We start from the raw sequence: 20,544 nt of genomic DNA, 5'->3' as shown, positions 1-20,544 counted from the left end.
ACGATGTCGTTTCATTTTAATTTATAAAACGACAGCGTTTGGTATGCTTGGGTTGTGCTTGCTAGGTGAGTTTTCAAGCGACTGTTCAAAAAACAAAACGCCAAAACTAGAAAATGAAGAGAAAGAGAGGAGCCGAAGAGCACAGTATGGAGATCGTTTGGCAAACGCCAGCGAATCCTCCAGAGAAACGCGATTACATATTTCGAGATGGTAAATTAATTAAACTTAACTTTGTTCTCTTAATTGATACCCAAACGAAAAATTAAAATAAAATTTGGCGGGAATTGTGCAGGGAGGCGCCATGTCAGACCATACTACTTCGAGTTCATCTCTCATGTTAGTCTTTCTATTTTCAACCTTCGCTTCTTTTCTGCTTGAGTTGTTAATGAATCACAATATTTATGTTTTTTCTTGAAAACCCTAAAAATTCTGAATACGGTTAATCTATATTAATCCTTTTCAGGTTAAAAATCGCTGGGCTGGAAAAACAATCGTCGATTTGTTCGCTGAAGAGTTCAAAGGCCGACCATATGATTACTATGTATGTGTGCCTTTATCGCTGTGCTTAATCCTTGATTTATTCTAATATCTTAGTGAAGTGTCTTAATGAACTCGATATTATATTCATCTGTGTATGTCTCCGAACCTTTTCTTTGATATTGTCAAGTTTTTTATTTCCTAATTGAATTGATTTGAATCAGTCTTTATGGCTTTTTTTTTTTGGAGCTTAACTGTTTGCTAATTACATGTTGACACTTTAGGTTAGTGCCGTCAAATGTGGACGGATACAAGTTGATGGAGAGATGGTGCCAGTTTCTTACATAGTTAAATCATCACAGAAAATTAGCCATTTCTTACACAGGTTTGTTTGCTCTTTAAGTTATCAGAAAAGTTTTTATTTTAAACATAATTGGCTCATGTGTTGCTGATTTGAATTTTCTCTTTTTAACTATTCTACCTATTTTTCTGCTCAAATGTTTTTTTTTTTAAAGTTTGAAAATTTCTTTGTGCATGGAGTTGTTTTCGTGAAGTTATCAAGTTTGCTACTGATGTCACAAATATTGTAGGCATGAACCGCCAGCAATGGCTTGGGAAGTTTCCGTTCTTCAGAAAGAACTGGATGTACTGACGGTTTGCAAGCCACCATCTGTACCAGTAAGTTGGCTGTGACAATGACATGTGCTTTTTTATTTATGTTCTACGTTCATCGTAAGAATTGATTTTGGAATTTGAAATTCTAGTTGAACATATTTAACTATTCAACTTGTTGTTCTCTCAGCTCTGTCTTTGTGTTTGCATCTATCATGTTATGAACTGCTTGCTAGGCCTTTCTTATGTGTAGCTATAACGACACTGAGGAACCTAGTTGAATCCTTAGTTTGTAAATGTTGTTATATTATATAAATTTAAACGTTATTAGTGCAAGGATATCTTTGTATGTTAACTGTTGTCCTATGGTTCATGATTGAAGATTCTTGAAACCTTTAGATTTATATCTATCTCTATTATGGGAAGGAAAGTGTGAACTTCTCTCCACACCCACAAGTTGATATGAATTGATCTGTTTTACTTTCACACCATGGTGTTACATTTGTGAGTTCTAACTCTTTTTGCAGGTGCATCCGTGTGGTCAATATCGTAAGAACACAGTTGTTGGCATTCTTCAGGCAGAGTATGGCTTGGCCCCTTTATTTCGTATCCAAACATAGTACTGCCTTTTGGAAAAAAGGTTAGAACAGTGCGTGAATATTTTTGTGGTGGTGTTCTCAATTTCCTTGACACAAAAATAGCAGTTCATCGATTAGATCGTCTTGTCTCAGGGCTTCTTATCTTGGCTAGAAATGCTTCTAAAGCTGACTTGTTTAGGCAACAGGTAACCCTTACCCTGTAATATTGATTTCATGGACCTTCTAGTCAGCCAGAAGCTGAGTTTCTTCCATTAGTAACCATAACTAGCAACAAAACTACGAAATGTTACTGATGGATGTCTATATAAATTATCATTCAGAAGCATCTATTTGTCATTAGATAGAAATGAGGGCCTTTGTGCATGATGTTATTTTACTTCAAGCTTAAATGTGCTTGGTGGCAAGTTGAGCACCATCTGAGAGTTTTGGCATAGTGAATTTCTACAATCTGAACTTGTTCTGACTGTGGCAGATTGAAGCTGGTAAAGTGCAGAAAGAGTATGTTGCAAAGGTTATAGGGGTATTTCCAGAGGGTGAGGTAATCTCTTTTTAAAGTAGGGTAATCATGAATATCATTTTAAATGTTGTCCAATTTACCACAACCCATGGTGATAGAGCCTACATGTGCAATTGAATATTTCCTCATACTTTAGTCTCTTCCAATCTTTTCATAGTCTGGCCCAAGATGGATTGCATTGGTGCCAAACCTCATACTTATTTATGAGAATGGTTAAGCTGGTTTTCTCTGGCTTGTAAACTTTGGACTATTGAATTTGACATTTTCCTATAATAATTTCAATCCAACTGTTTTTGTTCCAAACACATCACAGCTTCCTTTCCTTGCCTCACCCAATCTCTCTCTCTCTCTTACTTTCTATCATCTACCCAGGTGGGAGATTTTTGTGACTGCCTGCCCTACTGGTATCAGAACCTTTCTTTTCATGTTGCACACAGTGTTATTTTGGTTCCTTCAGTTAATAAATGTCGTTTAAGCTTGGAACTACATGAATGGTCAGGTTTTATTTTGCAAAACCACTGTATAGATGTTCTTTAGTTAACTTTATACTGAAATATCTTCATTTTGTACTATAGTAGTTTGAGCATTATTAATATCTCTAAAATCTCTACTGTATTTGAATTAAGTTAAATTGCTGATCATTTTAAGCCCAAATGTTTGAAATTCATACTGTAGGTTGGAGATGCTGTAATTCCAAGTGTAAGGCAAAAGATCAATGCTATAAATTGCAACTTAATGATAGAAGTAACTGAAGACACTTTTTGTTGCTTTCATCTAGCATTTAGATTAACCAAATCTGCCAATATTCTGTATTATGTTGATAATTGAGTATGGTTTCTACTGGAGAATGTATTGGCACTGGTTGATAGATATGCTTTTGTCATCTCAGTGTTGCCATCTGACATTTCATTTGTCTTTCTTCTCTTTTCAGCAAGTTGTTGATGTAAACATAAATTATGATGCTAGGGCAGGAAGGAGCACTGCAGAGGTGAGGCTCTTTGTTCACCCCTTCATAGTTGTAGAACTATAGTTTCCATTGACCATGGGATGGGAAATAGCATGGTGTTGGTGAGAGACAGGCATTGGAATTTCATGCCAGTATGTTTTGTCTCACTAAGAGCAAGCATACATGTCATGGCACTTGTGCTGGAAGGCAACTGGGCCTGTGCCCTGTAATTTTCGTTTCTAATACAGTTCAATTGTACAACTAAGTCCTGAGATATGAAATGTGGGTTTATCTGCAACTAGTTGTGAAGTTAATAATTAAAAGGTCAAGTAGGTTGCCTCAATTTAAATAAGGAATGAAGTTCTCTGGGCCCTAGAAAAATTCTCCTTTTTATTAGATTGTGTCATGAGTGGTATTCTTAGACTAATTTGTCATAGAAAAGCTACTCTTAGAGATTGGTAAAGCCAAGTTATATGGAAGAGAATATTATAAAATAAATATTCAAGTACGCAACATGCTTAGCAAGCACATGATGCTATCTTTGTGCATGATCCTCGCTTGTCATATTTCCAATCCTGGGATTATGGTTTTGTGTGTAATAGGTGTTTTTAGTGCTTTTGGCAAGTGATTTTTCCTTACTCATTATACCTCTGTTTAACTTTTCTGCCACATGTTATTGTCCATTGCATATAGGTCTGATCAGGCATTTGGATTAAGTAGAGGAAAATGGTAATTCCATTACTGAATCCAGAAGCATCTTCTGTTGTGCACAGGTGGGTGACTCTTTTGGTGATACGCCTTTGAAGGGAAAGGCTGCTTGTACAAAGTTTACCAGGATTAGTACCAATGGAACTCATAGTATTGTGTTGTGCAAACCAATCACTGGCCGGACTCATCAAGTAAGATAATTTACTGCCTACAGATGCATTAGTCCTTGTATGTTTTTGATAGATGATTGACTTAGTTTTGAAATTCTTAGGTTGGGATAAAGGCTTATTTTTCCTATTACAAATTCTCCTTCTGGTGCAGATACGTGTGCATTTACAATATACTGGCCATCCAATTGCCAATGACTTGCTTTACCTCTCTGAACCAGTTTCTGAACGTGCCACACAAGGAATGAGTGCTGACAGATCTTCTTATTCAGGGCATTCTTTAACATCCATTACTCATGAAAATTGCCTTGATAGAGATGATAACTCTAGTGAAGAATTCAGCATTGATCCTATGTGTACAAATTGTCCAAACTTGGCTCCAAAAGGGTGAGATCTTTAAGTTCTGACACATTCTTAAGATGATAGTAAAGTTTAAAATTAATTGGCAGAGACATTTATAATCAAGAAGAATGAAGTACCTTTTAGATGATAGGAGTATCTGGACCTAATTTGCATGTAGATCTTCAATCATATCCAGAGATATGTCACTAAAAAGTTACAGGAAACCTTTTGCATTGTTACCAAGTGATTCATTTTAGATTACAGTTCTTGGAAAGTGGCTGGCAGGTTTTTATTTTGGTTTTGGAGAAACATGGGCTATCTTTCTCTAGATCTTAGGATTGAGAATTCTATACCCTGATTAGGCAGCATGTGAATGTGATATGGTTTCTTCGCTACTCTTAATATGGTAGATGAGTTTCAGCTTCCTCTTGACTATTGCTTGTATAAATGCAGATATGATGTACATGAAGGTGGTTTATGGCTTCACTGTGTTCGGTACTCTGGACCTGGGTGGGTTTATGAATGCCCATATCCCGATTGGGCATCAATTGTTTAAGCATTTTTTCTTTCGTTATTAAAACAATTAATGCCTTCTGGGGAAAAAGGTGAGTAGGAGCAGTCTCATAATTTTGTGAAATTGTAGGATATTTCTCTTTAGTTTGAAATTATCTGGGGCCAAGCCGCCAAGGATTGAACTTGATCAAAATTTCCTGGTCTTTGCTGGACATATCCATTAGATTTGTGACTAAGGGTTGTTTTTGAATTGTTTTATTAGTATTACTCATTGTATTTTCTGTGTTTCTGATGACTGATGTTATTGAATCTTTTTGCAAGCTCCTTTTAACCATTTATTAAATTTAAACATTATATGATTTAACTCCATATTATTGAGTAGCGCAACTATTTTTCTATTCAGATTCTGTGTTTACTGCAACGGCAAAATACAGTTTCATCAATTTTAACATCTATTGAACGGAATGCTGACAGCTTGAGTTAAACTAATATATCTTCTCATGGTTTCATGTTTGCTCGTGCCTTTTTATTTAGTTCGACTTGTGCCACAAATAAATCGAAACTTTAGACTTCTCAAGTTAATATGCATAATGGCGGAGGATGGTGCTACAACTTTTTGAGATCTGTTTCCAGACGACGACCCACTCCATCATGATTATTAGAATGAGGTAAAAATGAATTAGTTATCTTCCATGAGTTATGGAATTTTTTATAAACAGTCTAGTTCATGCAGCCTGATGAGAGCATTAATTTTAGTTGCATATTTCATCGTTTTCTTTGCAATTTCATTACTGATATTGCACGTACGTTCCAGCTCTACTTTAATGACTTGTTGCCACCCCAGCTAAAAGCTACTCGCACTTCTCCATATCATTTCTGAAAATACTAATATAAACACATGAAACTTAGTGATTGAAATTTAATGTTCTCGACATTAATAGATGAAACAAATTAATAATGCTGAGTGGAATCCCTTCTAAAAAGTTGCTTACTTCTAAGTTAAGGGAGCAGAGGGAATATTCCACTGAAATATTCCTTGTATTTCAGTCATTGCTAGGTCTTGGGATGAAAGTGGAATATTGCAAAATGGAAAGTAACTCTAACCTTTAACTTTTTAGATTCAATAATAGTTGCTTTTGAGTCATTTGACACTATGGCCAGAGAAGAATCTAAGATTCTCCTTTATTTTAGATCTTGAACTAGAAGGAGCTGTTTTAATTCGTTTTATATTGCTCACGCCTGAGACAACAATTAAAAACGAAATTTAATCACAATGTGCACCGCAGGTAGACTGACAGAATCTATTAATTTATGTAATAATAAAATTATGTATATATACTTTTGATACAAAATGAGTATATATTTCATTGCTTACGTCATGTATTTATTAGTTTACTTGGCAGGGTTTAACTGCAAATGTTCATTTTAAAAGAAATGAAGTTAATCATCTCTTATTCACTTTTATATTTGCAATATTAAAAAGGTTAGATTCGAACTAAATTAAGTTTTTTCAAATTAAGTTTGAATTCGACTCAGTTTGATATTGAATTAAGTTTAAGTTTGACTCATAGTAAAATAACATTATTTTGATATATATTAATCAAAATAATATTGTTTTGAATTAAACGTTCAAATTCGTGAACGTGGCAAACCTAACATCTCATCCCTTGGCTTGGACTCGATAATATCTCACCTTAAAACTTGAACTCTAGCTTGTCTCAAAGTAACTCATTTTGGATTCGAATTTACTCTACTCAAATGGGGCCCTTATGTCCAGTCTTAATCTAAAGTTTTCTCAATTCTATTCCATTAGCTTGATATCCTGACTATATAGATGAAATAACATGCTTATATAACAGTCTAAAACCCTTTTTATTCTTTTAACCTCCTATAAAAAAATGCCTTTTTGTCCCAAGTGTAACTCACAGTTCATAACTGATTTGACCTTGCAAAAAGAATGTACCAACGGCACTTTACATATGCATCGAATCTTCATACTCACTTTAATTTAGATAGAGCCAGTCTCACACTCATCCAGCTAATGGAATCCATAAAATGAAAATTTACAAATTTATCCTTTGAATTTGCCTAATATCAACTCGTGGTTTTATTTCAAATATGCATGCAATTATATAGTGTGTGTTATATATACTCCAATACAATATTTATATGTAACATTAAATTCGAATCAAACCAAATTGTTCGAATTAGAGTTGCATAAAAATTGTTGGAGTTCTTATATTGATTTGAGTAGATGCATGAGAGCCACTCGAAGCTAATTAAATCCAGTTCATGAATATTATGTCATTAAATATTTTAGCAAAAGATAGTTGTTGTCTTTATTTGGTTCAGTTGTAAATTCCCAACAAGATCACTTTGTCTTTTATGTTTGATTCTAAATCCTCCGTTCACGAAGTCTTTTTCCCAACAAGGTCACTTTGCCTTTAGCAATTATCAAATGGTGAGATTTAATATTAATATTTATTATGCTATTGGTCCAGTCTCTATACGGTCAAACTTTCCTTTTTAAGAATTTTCTCGTCTTCTTTTCCTTTTAAATAGCATCATTGTCGTAATTTGAGCTAATATCTCCAACATTAAAAAAACAATTATACATATATAAATTTTTATACATAATTTAGATATATAAATAATATATTATTATATAATTATATATTATATTATTTTTAGTTTAAAATCATTTAATTAAATAATAATACATATAAAATCGTTAATGTTTTACTGTTATCTTTGTGTTTATATATGCAAATGATAGTTATACACGAGATTAAACCATTTTTGTGACAATGGCACTTGTAGTATTATTTATTAATAAGCAAAATTTTTACCTTCGTAAGAAAAGAATTTCATCATAAGACTAACACGTCATTTTTTAATTACCAAACAAGTTAGACCACTTCCATGGCTGTTGTTTATCATGCCAAATAGGAAATAATAGTAAAAAGGGGACATCACAACATTAGAATTTGCCGATAAACCAAAAAAGTTGGCACGAGACATACATAATTTTTTTTTTTTTTTGGACATTGATTTCTACAAACAAAACACAAATTACAGATCAAGAAAGGCAACTGGTTTTGTGACAGACTGAGAACTTTCGACTTGCATATTCGATAAAGACGAAGAAGACAACTAATTAAGGACTCGAAACTTAATAATAAAACCATACGTAGAAGAGAAAATCATACTTTACATAACATAAAAATTAAAAATTAAAGACCCCTACTACAAGGACCCTTGGATCGTCAGCTAAACTTCGATGGAAGGATCCATGATTTGCTTGGCCTTTGTAATGTCTTCAATTTGTATAGTCGCAATTGCTTGATCTTCAGTTATCACTTCACTTTCAACAGCATTCAGTTGAGGAACCACTGGACTCAATTCTGAGCAAACTATCTTGCTTAGTTTCACCACGTCAACAATATGTTCTGATAATTCCTGAAGTTTTGGCTCTTGATCAAGAACTTTCTTATGGTTCTTATAGATCATGTAAAGCACCATTTGAAGAACTCCGAAGATAAACCCTAGCACGTTTGGAATCTGCTTATGCAAAGAATCAAGAAACAACTGTAAGACTGACTGTAAGAATAAGAGAAATTGAGAAGTCGAAATTTCAGTAACTTACAGCAATGTTCAAGTCCCTAATGAGAAGACCGTAGAAGAACCACATGACTGCACCTAAAGTTAGGAAAAATGATAAAGGAAATGGCATGTACTCAACGCTCTTGGTACGTATAACTTTTCTCTGCATATAATTATAACATGAACATTACCACTATTAGTTAGACATCGTTTGATCTTTAACAGATTAAATGTTAATTCAGAGTCTAATTTTTAATTTACCACGATGCAGAGAGGAGCCACAAATACGCTCAGAGCAAATGCCATGCATATGTATCCAAGAATCTTGGTACGGTTTGCAGCTTTTGCTAAAAAGAGAGTGGAGAGGCAGATGGCACCAAACCCGAATACGTTAAACAGGAGAACAAGTTTAAGAGCCTCGATCTTCAATTGCATTTTCAAATGGGATTTACGTTAGAACTCAGGAAATTAATTATACGCACGAAACAGAATAATTTTACTAAAGAATAATTGAGGTGAATAGTTTTTTTAAAAATTAATACCCTAGTTTTCTTTGGTGCATAAAAGAGGTACACAGCAATGTAGCCAGTCTCCACGACGCAAGCGAAAGTGTTGATAGTGATGAGAAGCATGGCTTTCTCTTTAAGGAGTGCGTAGTAAATCCAAAGCATGGCACTAAAGAGTGCAATAACATAGGGAACTACTTGAAAACCTTCAGTTGATTTCTTCTTATAAATTTGATAAAATGTTGGCCTGTAATACCAATCCTCATTGATTAGACATTTAGTATAATGAATTTCTTAGTTTGGATTAGACGAAAAAGGACAGAATAGAGAAAAAGAAAAACGAGGGGAAATTAATAAATCTGATATCTTACAAGGGAGCAAGGCAAACCAAGAAGGAAATGATGTTTCCTGAAACATTGACATCAACAGGAAAACAAGAAAACAATCACGAATATATTAGTTCTTCGCCTATATAATTTCTCAATTCGAAGTCAAATATAAAAAAATTGCAATGTGAAGTTGACGATCGGTTAACCATGCAATATCATGAAAATATCTATCTTTTGAAAGTACATTGAAAAACAAATAAATAAAGATAGACTATTAGCATAATGAAATTATTTAACTACATTTAACTTCAAAGTATTTCCTAATTTGCATTATTTTTGGATTTTTCATGGACTACATACTATGAATATTATTCTACACACAAGCTTTTCAAAGCTACAAAGTGGATAAAGACAGAGAACCAAATGATGAATTTCTACCTAAAAGACCAAAAGCAGTAGCCCATGAGAGGTGAACAGCCATCGCTTCAACTACAATAAACGAATTAGTAACAAGTCTCTGTTGAAAGCAGAGTTTGAAGAAAGCTTTGCTCTTTCTTGAGAACTCCACGACGTTATAAGCAATCGAATGAGGCATTTATATAGCAGATAAAAGCACAAACCTAGTGAGCAAGTTGCATATAGGAGTGTGTGCCAAATTGCTAATGGATCCAGTGGCTATATTTGAAATCTTAACGCTTTTCCAGTTGTTCCCAAAGACTTTTAGGCTTACATAGTCCAAACATTTGTGTAGCTTATTGCCCAATCTACCTATATTTAGTTCGTTTTCTTTTCAACATTAACACCTCTCACAAGTTCCGCTCTAATTGTTATTTCCATTCCTGGAAGGCTATAGTACATTCACAAAATTCTATGGTCCCACCAAGTTTCTTTCTGATGTGTCACCCACCAAGTGGTTTTGAGGCTTACAACTCATCTCAGTTTAGGGATCTTGATGATTCTCCCTCATTATTTCTCAAGGCGTGGCTCCTTTAATTCATGAAAATCTTGCTACTATGTTGCATGTGGCTAATTAGTCTCATATAACCTTGTCGCCTTTGATGAAATAATTGATTTGAAGCTCCCCAAATTTGTCCTACTAAAGAGTACGTCAAAGAACATAAAATGTATATAGAAACGACTAGCCACTTGAATTTGGTCAATATATACATCATGAATGTAACTATTTTCCTTCTTGGTATCGCACTTCTTTTCATATTAAATTTTTACTTGCTTGGTTTATCATGCAGGCGAAGAGTGCTAATGAACAAACTGCAATTCTTAACTTCAATCAAGTCAGATGAGACACGCATACAACAAAAGAGATATTGAACCTAAAATACGATCATCCAGAACCATAAAACACTTGGTGCATATTGAGCGCTACAATTATGGGAGTACCAAACCCACTTTCTGAATCCTGTTTGAGAGGGCTTCCCAAGTTACAATTCATTCTTTCAAAACCCCACTAAAGAAGAGCTAACTGATGTGTATCGCACTTGATAGTAGTAGGGAGCCAGTCGATATGGTGTTTTGCCTGAACAAGAAGTAACTTTTGTCAGTTGACTCAGTAGCCGCCATGTCCAAAACCTAGTCTTGTATTTATTTTCTGCTCACAACTTGTTGAGCCATTCTGTGTGCTCACGTGCTACTCTCATGTGCTTCTAAACCAGTAAACTACACTTTCAAGGTTGACATACGTGAAAAGGCAACGCACTTCACTAAATAAATGAAAGAATGCATATAAACTATAAAATATAAACATAATAAGTGTTATAAATGATAGTATAATTAATTACTGATGCTACATCGGTTTGTAGACTGATAATGCTCACTTCATCAACACCTTGTAGGCTTATTGTAAATATTTACTAATTGATGGCTAAAACATCAGTAAATTTCATTTCTCTCATTAAGTTTTATCTAATTTAATCGGGAAAGAAGCAAAAGTTAAAAATACATATTACCTATAATAATAATAATAATAATAATAATAAGAAGTCTCAAAGATATAGAGGAGTTACGAAAATTCAGTATATTATAGACTTCAACCAGAACTTTGAACAGTTCACATGAGTCCTGAAGACAAGAGTTGGCCAGTCGAAGTGGCTACTTTTCTGATTTTCAGAAGAGGTCACAGCTAACGTGTTAAGATTATGGTTATTCTATTAAGATATTATAAAGTCAGATAGTGGAAAGAATTGCTATAATTAAAAGAGATGCTTGAATTGTTGATGTGCCGTAGAGGGAGTTAAGTACGGCAAAAAGGAAACAAAGAACGGATTAATTTACGAGCTTTCAAAGGCTTTTTAGAAAGCAAAAGTGTACGGAGAAAAAATTATTCAAGATGGGTCGCTGAAGCTTAGGCAGTGTTTTATTTAAATATAGAAAAAAGGGGTATGGCTCTGAACTGTAGTGGCCCTTAAATTTAAAACAACAAGACCTACCATAACGTTTATTATATGAATTAAATTTCCTTTATCAGCTCCTAAACGGTAAATGGACTGTGCAAAAGTGAAAGATTTACTTTGCACACATGAGTCTTAAAGAATATATGTGGAAGTGCATTTTGTTTATGCAACCAAGTACAAACACTTTATAGCATTATCAATTTTTATGTTTACTAACAATACGTGTCTTTTATTGAACCCATTTCGGAAGAAATACAGGAAGTTAATTAATTAGTAGTTAAGTGCGCACAGTCTTGACGGGAAACTGTAAACTTTATTTATTTGGTTAGTGCTTTGTGACTTTGATTTCTTTGCTGCTGATAGGAAGCCTGAGTGACCATTTGGAATTGTTGGAGAAAACAAACCAGACATGTTTGTCACTTGGTCTTAGTTTGGCTAGCTCTACTATGTTTTTGTTCTGTATTATTGGTTGGTTTTTGCTTATTTTTAGGATTAGTTTGTTTAATTTTATACAATAAATTACATGTAACTCCCTTATAAAAGGGTGATATGATTCAATGAAACGATAATAAGAGATAAAAGTATTTTGTTTTGTACAGTCTCATCTGATTTATAATATGGAGTAACATTATATATACAAATAATGAATATAATTTTTTACACGAACAATAACATATCATCATGTGATTGAATGTTATTTTATTTATAATTCAAAACACTTAATTACATGATAATATATCATTATTTATATATAAGATTGTACATATTATTTTATTACTGAATATTCTAATTTGTTTCAAACTTAAATTTTTTATCAACACCAAAGGAACCAAACGTGGTATTAGAGCTTCACTACGATATGAAAAATCATAGCTTTCAACATAGTGCTACTCCATGTGCCTATGCTGACTAAAGACAACTATGGAAAATGGTGTGTTCAATTCATGCATTATTCGGCTTACAGGACTTGTGGGATATTGTTAGTATTGGCTATGTGGATCCAACTCTACAAGAAAAAGAGGTATACGCCAGAACAGATGAATCCTCTCAAGGACCAACACAAAAAAGACAAGAATGCTATTTTCTTCCTTTATCAAGGATTGGACAATGACATTATTTAAAAGATTTCAGAGGCCACCACAAGCAAGGAAGTGTGGGACAAACTGGCTATTATTCACAGTGGAGTGGAATGAGTCAAGAAGGTGCATCTGCAAACATTAAACGGAGAATTCGAGGCAGCCCATATGAAGGAAGGAGAAACCATATCTAACTATCATTCAAGACTGATTAGTATTGTAAATCAGATGTGCAGAAATGACGAGAACTTAAAGATGTATGTGTGATTGAAAAAGATGTTACACTCCCTCGCTCCAAATTTTGAGCATGTAGTCATGACCATTGAAAAGTCAAAAAATTTAGAAATCATGACAATCTAAGAGTTACTAGGGTCACTTCGAATCCATGAATTGTGGAAGCCTTGCTCATCAAGGTCGCGAACACAGATGTGGACTTGTGGAATCCACTCAAGACAAGAAGTTTACAATTTGGTGGAGGAAAATCAACTGTGTAATGTTGAAATTTCAAACAATTCAGCCATTATGCCTCTGAATGTCCAAGCAATGATGACAAACTTGCAAACATTGCTAAAGAATTGAACATTGAAAAGGAATCAACACTTCTATTATTTCATAACGCATCACTCCAAGACAATAATATGTGATACCTAGACTCAGGTGCAAGCAACTATAGGAGTGGAAGAGAGGACCTCATAGTTACAAGGCCTGATTTAGTATACAGAGTAAGTATATTAAGTTGTTATATGGAAACTCCAAAAGAATTATATTGGCAAGTAGTAAAAAGAATTTTATGATATGTGAAGGGAACAATGAATTTTGGGTTGTTTTATGCATGTGGTGGAAAGTTTAAATTTATTGTTTATTCCAAAAGTAATTGGGATCGAGATATTGAAGAAAATAAAAGTGCTACAAGTTATGTATTTTTTTTATTCTTCAACTGTTTTTCCTTGGTCATGGAAAAAACAAAGTGTTGTTGCATTATCCTTATGTGAAGCGAGACATGTTGTAACTGCTTTCACAGTTTGTGAAGCAATTTGGTTGAAAAATTTACTCTCTACTCTCGACCAACCACCGCAAGACACAATCTTAATTTCTATATATAACAAATCTCTAATTAAGCTAGCAAAAAATTTAGTACAACATGGGAGGAGCAAACACATTGATACCAGGTTTCATTTTCTTAGAGATCATGTTAAACAAAAAACTGTAAAGTTAACTAATTGTCACACACTTGAGCAAGTGGTTGACATCATCACCAAGCCACTCTCTTTTAAGAGTTTTCCAGTGTTGAAGGGCATGCTTGGGATAAAGGAAATTCAGAGAGTACAAACAATTCTAGTTTGAAGGAGAGTGTAGGAGATAACAAACCAGACCTGTTTGTGACCTGATCTTCAACTAGAAATTAGTTTAACTAACCCTACTCAGTTTCTATTATAATTTGCTGGCTGGTTTTTTGCTGAGTTTTAGAATTAGTTTGTTTAATTTTATCCAATAAAGTGCATGTAACTCCCTTATAAAAGGGTGATGTAGTTAAGTGAAATGCGAATAAAAGATAAAAAGTGTTTTTTCTTTGTATGATCTTATTTGATTTAAACTATTCTAGTTTGTTTTAAACTTAAATTTTCCATAACACCAAAGTAATCAACCGGAATCATATCTTTTCAGTCAAGAAATTTAGACTTCGTCACTTTAAAAGTAGATAACACATACTGAATATATGAAAGTAGAAAGCTATTAAATTTTCGACCCCCTGTGGGCTTACATGACGCAGAGAAACACCACAGCAGCAAGCATCAAATGCGCATTTGTTAGGATATCTCCTCTCCTTAATTTACAATAACTTTGTACATTAGCAGAAAGAGATGAAGATCGATGCACTTGTTGACATAATTTTTAAACTACACACACAATTAAAGGAAATAGGTACAAGTCCATCACACAGACTTAGCATTTACTGGGTAGGTCTTGGTTGCAGGTTTCCCATGTTTCTCTCTTGGTGGTCCGCTGACACCCCCCTGTTTTCAATGATTTCACCGTGAGTTATCTGAGCGCATTCAGATTGCTCCTGCAAAGTCGTACTTACGCTCAGTTTCTCCATGTCAATAGCTTGTTCTAGTTGCCTAATATCTTTTACAGCTGGTTTGTTGTTTCTGTACATTACATACAGTACCATCTGAATAAATCCGAAGATGAAGCCCAGCACATTTGGCATCTATCAAGAGAAAGACAAAATAAATTTTAAGATAATTTCTATACATCCTCAAATGATTTCGCATAGTTTAACGAGTACAACTATAAATAGCAAGGATTTTATTGCATCTGTTTAATTGTTTTATGTATATATATGTAGATCTTCGGTAAATACGAAAAAAGAACTTGTAGTATTTATGGTTTCAAAAGCAAAATTTTAGAGGATTCTACGCATTTTATTTATCTTTGGTACTGTATACTTACCGCAATATACATGTCCTTTAGTGATACGCCATAAGAGAACCAACTAATAGCATTCATTGTCAGAAAAAACGACAAGTAAAAGGGCATAAACTCTACACTCTTGGTTCGTATGACCTGTCTCTGCAAAGTTAAATAATAGTATGCTTGACATATTTGTTAAGAAAAGTTTCAAGAAAGAAGGTAAAAAAGTTATCATAAAAAATGGAAACAAGCAACAAAGTTATATAGGGAAATCAATCGAAAAAGAAAAAGCAAAATTTGTCACATCCTTACCACAATGCTTAAAGGTGCTGCAAAGACAAAGACTGAGAAAGAAACACAAAGCCAACCAAGAACATGAAGTCGGGTTTGTCCTTTTAAAAAGTGGGAGAGAACTGTAATCACGCTGAATCCTCCACAATTTAACAAAATAAGTAGCCTAAGAGTTAACATCTGCAGTAACATGTTAAAACTCTTTTAAGAAAACTACTGGAACTAATTAAATTCAGAGAACTTTCAACAAAAGAGAAGAGATGGGTTATTTTATTTTAAGATACCCTTGCTTGCTTGGGTGCATAAGCAAGGAAGATAGCAATGTAAGCAGTCTCTATCATACAACCGAATGCATTAATAGTCATGAGAAGGAAAGCATCAGACTTCAATGTTGCATAGTATATCCAACTGACAGCGCTGAATAGTCCAACCACATATGGAACTGATTGAAACCCTTCAGTTGATTTTTTCTTGAATATCCTGTAAAACGTTGGCCTGAAATAACTTGACAAAATATCAGTGGTTAGTTCTCCGTCAATTATCTTCCTTCTTGTCATAATATATAACATGCTAAATGGAAAACAGAAAGTTCAAACAAGGAACTTACAGTGGAGCTAGAAAAACCACGAAGGATACCACATTACCTATTTAAAAAAAAACAGGACTATCAGCTCACCAAACTATTATATTTTCAAGTAAAAGATGCATGCTAAACAGAATCCATGTTTATTAGTAACGTTATAAAGTTGAAGACGAGGACGCTGATCTACTCTATTAACGATATACCTAGAAGTCCAAAAGCAAAAGCCACTGGATTGTCAGTTGAGATCACCGGTGCCATGGCTTCTTTTCTTTCTCTCTAGCTAGTTCTCTCAAAAAAAAAAAAAAAAAAAAACAAGAGAAAAAGATGCGGGATTAAAGGAAAATTTCTATCTAGCTAGTTTGTTCACACATCCAAGCTATATGTGATACGAGGTTAGGGGAGAGAGCGTTACGTATTTATAGAGAGGGATGCATGATGTTGCATGAAGAATTTCTCATTTGCGTAATACAAAAAACCATAAACCCTAGTTGCCAACTCAGCATAATGAAGCTGGTTTAAATTACTATTCTGCCCGACGTACGTTGCATACCAAAACCCAAGCTTTATTTTTAAAGCACTTTCTAAAGAGTTAAAGCCGTTTCTCATACTCCGATTTGCCATTAATATTATAAACAACTGTCAAACCCTAATCCCAATCTCTCCACTAATTCACCTATAAGTGCATCGTTAACACATGCCTCTCCCTTAACTATGCCAGGTATAGCAAAAATGACGCAATCTATGCGCACTATTGCCTGTCAAAGCAAGTATTTCTTAATTCATCTTCTTTAATAATTTTCCTTTTTATTTCTTTTTTTCTCTGGTTTGGTGCTTTTATTTTGAATCATTAATTTATACATTTAAGCAAGATTATTGCGCTCTATCTCATCCTATAGCTTTCGACTGTCACGCGTGAGCAGGAGATTCAATGTTAACTTCTGATTGTTACAAGTGGCTATGCTTGATTGAGATGATAGTTATATGTATCTACCCGTTACAAAAGAAAATATATTTGACAAACCCTCGTCTTCTCTTTTGCTTATTCTTGATGTCACTTTGCGGGTTAGTGTTTGGATGAATAGAAAAAAAGTATGAAATTTTATATGTATTTGTGATTGCCTTAGTGGGAAAGATATATATGGAGTATAATATAGAACACCTGAGAGGATAAGTTTTACTAAGTATATCTCCAATGATTTAAATAGTTTAGCTTATCTCTAATGGCTATTTTATGATCATATTATTCATTATTTTAACAACTTTGAATGCTAGATATTTTGATAGTAAGCTCAGGTTTACAACAAAAAGACTTTGCTGCACGTGTGATTTGAATATATGATAGATACGGGGTTAGTTGTTTTAATGTGAAAGCAAGGACATCTATATGAGACTAAAGACTATTTTCCACTCAAGATTTTCTGAAATGATAAATTCTCATCTATTAAGTTTGAAAAAAATAAACACCTATCCATAAAGTGTTTCCTGTAATGAAATAGCACAAATAAAACCTTCCCATGAATGGTAGTGATCCACCATGCATCAGTTTTAATTATATCTAAAATTAAGAAAACTTGTATATACAAATATGATATATATACATATGAAACACACTCAAAGTGCCAGGATATCTAACTATATAGCATAAGTACAACGATGATAATATTATAAATATCCTTTTGTACTAAAGTTTTCATGGTTTTATATATGTGCGCACTTTCATTTAATATATTGTTTTTAGGCTCATCAAATTGGCTTTAAAAATTAACAAAATTAATAGAATATTAGAACTTTTAAAATAAATATTTAAGTTCGAGTCTCTATTGTGTTTGTAAAACTTTTACTTATTTAGTGTAATAGTTATGGATTCGATCATTGTGCTTTGAATTTATTTGTCTAATAAATATGAGTGGGTCCTCGGTTATTAAAAAAAAAGGCTCATCAAATTAAAGTCTCACCTCATTCTTCACGTTCTATTTAATTATTTTCTTTTTATCTTTACATACGTTGCACATTTGATGTTCAAGATTAATCATATGTATTTTTTATTAAAATATATAAACTGAAAAACCGAAATTTATATGGAAAAGAGATTTTAATTTAAAAGCATTATCATATGCTGAAAGTACAACAAGTGAATATATTATAAAGTGACCCAAGTATTAATATGAAGCAAAAATATGCATATATTTTCGTCCTTGAATTAGCAATTCAAGCGAATTAATGGAGATGCAGCTTTTGTAGAAGCTCGATTCTAAGAGCATTATCATATGCTGAAAGTACAAGTAGTGAATATAATAAGATGACCCAAGTATTAATATGAAGCAAATATGTGCATAAATTTGGAGATGCAGCATTTGTGGAAGCTCTGGTTACATCCAAATGGGGCAATGTGTGTTATTTAGCACCGAGCTAAAATAACAATATACGCCATTACTATGAGTTTGTTCCAATATCTAATAGTTGCACACTTTTGCAACTAAGGTTCTATGGTGTAGTGGTTAGCACTCTGGACTTTGAATCCAGCGACCTGGGTTCGACTCCCGGTAGGACCTCCTGTACCACGATTTTACATTTTGGGCTGTAGCCCACAAGAGAGAGTCTAGCCATTTTGAAGGGCCGTATCCAACAGCCCAGAGATATTTCCCCACAAATATAGCCCAAATAGCGGCTGTCCTTGTATTAAAAGCCTTTATAATATATATATATATATATATAGTTTCCAGCATGTATATCAATATTTTTGTTTCATCGTGTATCAAAGCATTGTCTATGTTTACTTACTTAGCAACCTTCCATTATGTAAATAAAATTGTTAGTTATTATTAACTAGTTTAGGATAAATCTTTCAAGGTTAGTTTGGTTCAATTATCATCGAGTCAGACTCAAGGTCATTATTGTTTGACTTAATAGGTCTGAGAGTTTGTGATTTAGTTCAAGAAAAATCTTTACTTTCAAACTTTAAATGTAAAAGCTATATGCATTATATAGTTTAATTGTAATTTTTTTCTAAGCTTGAGCCCTCATTTTTTCCTCTCAAGCTCGAAACTGAATACCTGGGCTTATAACTCAAAGTCAAGCCTTAAAAATTATATTGAATTGAGCTCTTGCCAAACATATTTAACTTATTTGCACTTCTAATAATTTCACCACTTATTTAGTTCTTTGATTCTGTTATTTTTCTAATAAATAATATTATATATATATTTTTTTAGTAATAATTTTGTTATACAAATGATATGTTATCATATAATTGAGTGTTATTTTATCTTTAATTCAAAATTATCTAATTATATAATAATATATCATTTATGTATTTAAATTATATAAAAAACATATATAATTTTATTATTTTCTCATATATTAATACTAGAATATCCCCAATACAACAAATCTTAAAATGCAATTAAAAATTACAACAGTAGCCGCAGTTTCACAAATTCCTACTTCTTATTTGATGGTTGAACGAGAGTAAATTAATTTAGGCCAAAGGACTATTTCCCATCCAAAGTATGTTCATTTTTCAATTTTTCTCTCTATTCTCTTAAAAAATCTTACTTACGTATTTATAAACCGTTAAACATAACGGTTTTAAGGGTAAAATTATTATTTTATCTGAAATATAAAAAATAAACTTAAATTTGATTTTATTTTCTCCCTTAGACTCTAAAAACTAACAATTTTTTCTCAATCAAAGTTTTCAAAAACTGTATTTTTTTTTTAGAGTTTTCAAACTTTTAGATCCAATTTTTTGACGATGATTGACGATCTCCAAACACCTACTTTTTCTCTTTGACGTCTCCTCCTTTTGATCGTGTATCTTCTGACGTCGTGTGACTTCGTTGACGACGATGCAAAACAATGTTAAAAGATGCACGATTGAAAGGAGGAGGCGCTAAAAGGAAAGAGTAGGGGTTTAGAGATCGTCAATCGTCATCGAAAAATTGGATCTGAAAGTTTGAAAATTCTAGGGAGAAAACATAGTTTTTGAAAACTTGGATTCAGAAAAAATTGTTAGTTTTTAGGGTTTAATGAAAAAAAATGATATAACTAATAGACTCAATTAATTTTAACAGTTTATGAATAAGTAAATAAAATTTTTAATATTAACCAAAGAAAACTTAGAAAAGTTAGCGTACTTTAGGTGGAAAATTGTCCTTTGGCCATTAATTTATGGAGAGTTAAACCTAAAGGAAGCAAGAAAGCAGAATTTAGTATTGTTTTGTCTTTGGTTGGGCAGATGGTCCAACACGAGAGCGACGCGTTGAAGTGAAAAAATACAAGCCAGAAGAGGAATAGAAAGTTTGGTATCGGCGTTGTTGTACTTGGAAATACAAAATATAATCACGTGGAATCAGTCAAAATTTTTTTTTTTTAAGTTAATCATTTAATAAAAAAATTTACTTATTTAAGATGAATGATTTGATTTAGATAAAATAATACCTCTCCTTAAAT

General features: G+C 33.1%; 3 protein-coding genes and 1 non-coding gene across 7 annotated transcripts; 2 read left to right on the top strand and 2 right to left on the bottom strand.

Annotated features, from left to right (window-relative positions):
• The first annotated feature begins 50 nt into the window (after positions 1 to 50).
• On the top strand, positions 51 to 5,250 carry LOC123217359 (RNA pseudouridine synthase 7). 3 transcript variants are annotated; one of them, XR_006502476.1, is made up of 12 exons: positions 51 to 210; positions 293 to 336; positions 464 to 541; positions 762 to 862; positions 1,068 to 1,155; positions 1,617 to 1,695; positions 1,791 to 1,873; positions 2,161 to 2,226; positions 3,137 to 3,193; positions 3,925 to 4,050; positions 4,131 to 4,413; positions 4,822 to 5,250. XR_006502476.1 is itself a non-coding variant. In XM_044638350.1 (12 exons), exons 1-12 carry the CDS (start codon positions 114 to 116, stop codon positions 4,922 to 4,924), a joined length of 1,152 nt encoding a protein of 383 aa, XP_044494285.1. In that variant the 5' UTR covers positions 52 to 113; the 3' UTR covers positions 4,925 to 5,250. The 3 variants fall into 3 exon arrangements, 2 of the variants coding, with proteins under 2 accessions (XP_044494285.1, XP_044494283.1); XM_044638350.1 differs by having other exon boundaries at positions 52 to 210; positions 1,794 to 1,873; positions 4,181 to 4,413; XM_044638348.1 differs by having other exon boundaries at positions 52 to 210; positions 4,181 to 4,413.
• Positions 5,251 to 7,875: 2,625 nt separating this feature from the next.
• Positions 7,876 to 9,873, bottom strand: LOC123217477 (bidirectional sugar transporter SWEET10-like). Its single transcript, XM_044638525.1, has 6 exons — positions 9,758 to 9,873; positions 9,362 to 9,398; positions 9,027 to 9,237; positions 8,746 to 8,907; positions 8,528 to 8,647; positions 7,876 to 8,442 (listed from the first exon to the last, which is right to left on the bottom strand). Exons 1-6 carry the CDS (start codon positions 9,798 to 9,800, stop codon positions 8,152 to 8,154), a joined length of 864 nt encoding a protein of 287 aa, XP_044494460.1. The 5' UTR covers positions 9,801 to 9,873; the 3' UTR covers positions 7,876 to 8,151.
• A 4,644-nt stretch (positions 9,874 to 14,517) lies between these two features.
• LOC123217505 (bidirectional sugar transporter SWEET14-like) lies at positions 14,518 to 16,463 on the bottom strand. Of its 2 annotated transcripts, none has more exons than XM_044638568.1 (6): positions 16,296 to 16,463; positions 16,117 to 16,153; positions 15,794 to 16,013; positions 15,531 to 15,689; positions 15,258 to 15,377; positions 14,518 to 15,015 (listed from the first exon to the last, which is right to left on the bottom strand). In XM_044638568.1, exons 1-6 carry the CDS (start codon positions 16,348 to 16,350, stop codon positions 14,755 to 14,757), a joined length of 852 nt encoding a protein of 283 aa, XP_044494503.1. In that variant the 5' UTR covers positions 16,351 to 16,463; the 3' UTR covers positions 14,518 to 14,754. The 2 variants fall into 2 exon arrangements, with proteins under 2 accessions (XP_044494503.1, XP_044494504.1); XM_044638569.1 differs by having other exon boundaries at positions 15,794 to 16,004.
• A 2,109-nt stretch (positions 16,464 to 18,572) lies between these two features.
• On the top strand, positions 18,573 to 18,644 carry TRNAQ-UUG. The gene has a single exon. It is a non-coding gene; the product is annotated as a tRNA-Gln (tRNA).
• The last annotated feature ends 1,900 nt before the right edge of the window (positions 18,645 to 20,544 follow it).

The sequence above is a fragment of the Mangifera indica genome, chromosome 5 (assembly GCF_011075055.1).
Source record: "Mangifera indica cultivar Alphonso chromosome 5, CATAS_Mindica_2.1, whole genome shotgun sequence".
NCBI lineage: Eukaryota > Viridiplantae > Streptophyta > Magnoliopsida > Sapindales > Anacardiaceae > Mangifera > Mangifera indica.
This window is presented reverse-complemented; position numbering and strand designations above follow the sequence as displayed.

Bases quoted from the DNA above. Each gene is read 5' to 3' on its own strand.
- LOC123217505 (XM_044638568.1), bottom strand. From the start codon at position 16,350: ATGGCACCGGTGATCTCAACTGACAATCCAGTGGCTTTTGCTTTTGGA. The intron at 15,378-15,530 runs GTAAGGATGTGA...TTAACTTTGCAG, and splicing joins CAGCACCTTTAAGCATTGTG to AGACAGGTCATACGAACCAA. The intron at 15,016-15,257 runs GTAAGTATACAG...TTCTCTTGATAG, and splicing joins TAAAGGACATGTATATTGCG to ATGCCAAATGTGCTGGGCTT.
- LOC123217359 (XM_044638348.1), top strand. From the start codon at position 114: ATGAAGAGAAAGAGAGGAGCCGAAGAGCACAGTATGGAGATCGTTTGG. The intron at 542-761 runs GTATGTGTGCCT...TTGACACTTTAG, and splicing joins GCCGACCATATGATTACTAT to GTTAGTGCCGTCAAATGTGG. The intron at 1,874-2,160 runs GTAACCCTTACC...TGACTGTGGCAG, and splicing joins CTGACTTGTTTAGGCAACAG to ATTGAAGCTGGTAAAGTGCA.
- LOC123217477 (XM_044638525.1), bottom strand. From the start codon at position 9,800: ATGGCTGTTCACCTCTCATGGGCTACTGCTTTTGGTCTTTTAG. The intron at 9,399-9,757 runs GTAGAAATTCAT...TCAATGTTTCAG, and splicing joins TACTGCTTTTGGTCTTTTAG to GAAACATCATTTCCTTCTTG. The intron at 8,443-8,527 runs GTAAGTTACTGA...TTGCATAAGCAG, and splicing joins TTAGGGACTTGAACATTGCT to ATTCCAAACGTGCTAGGGTT.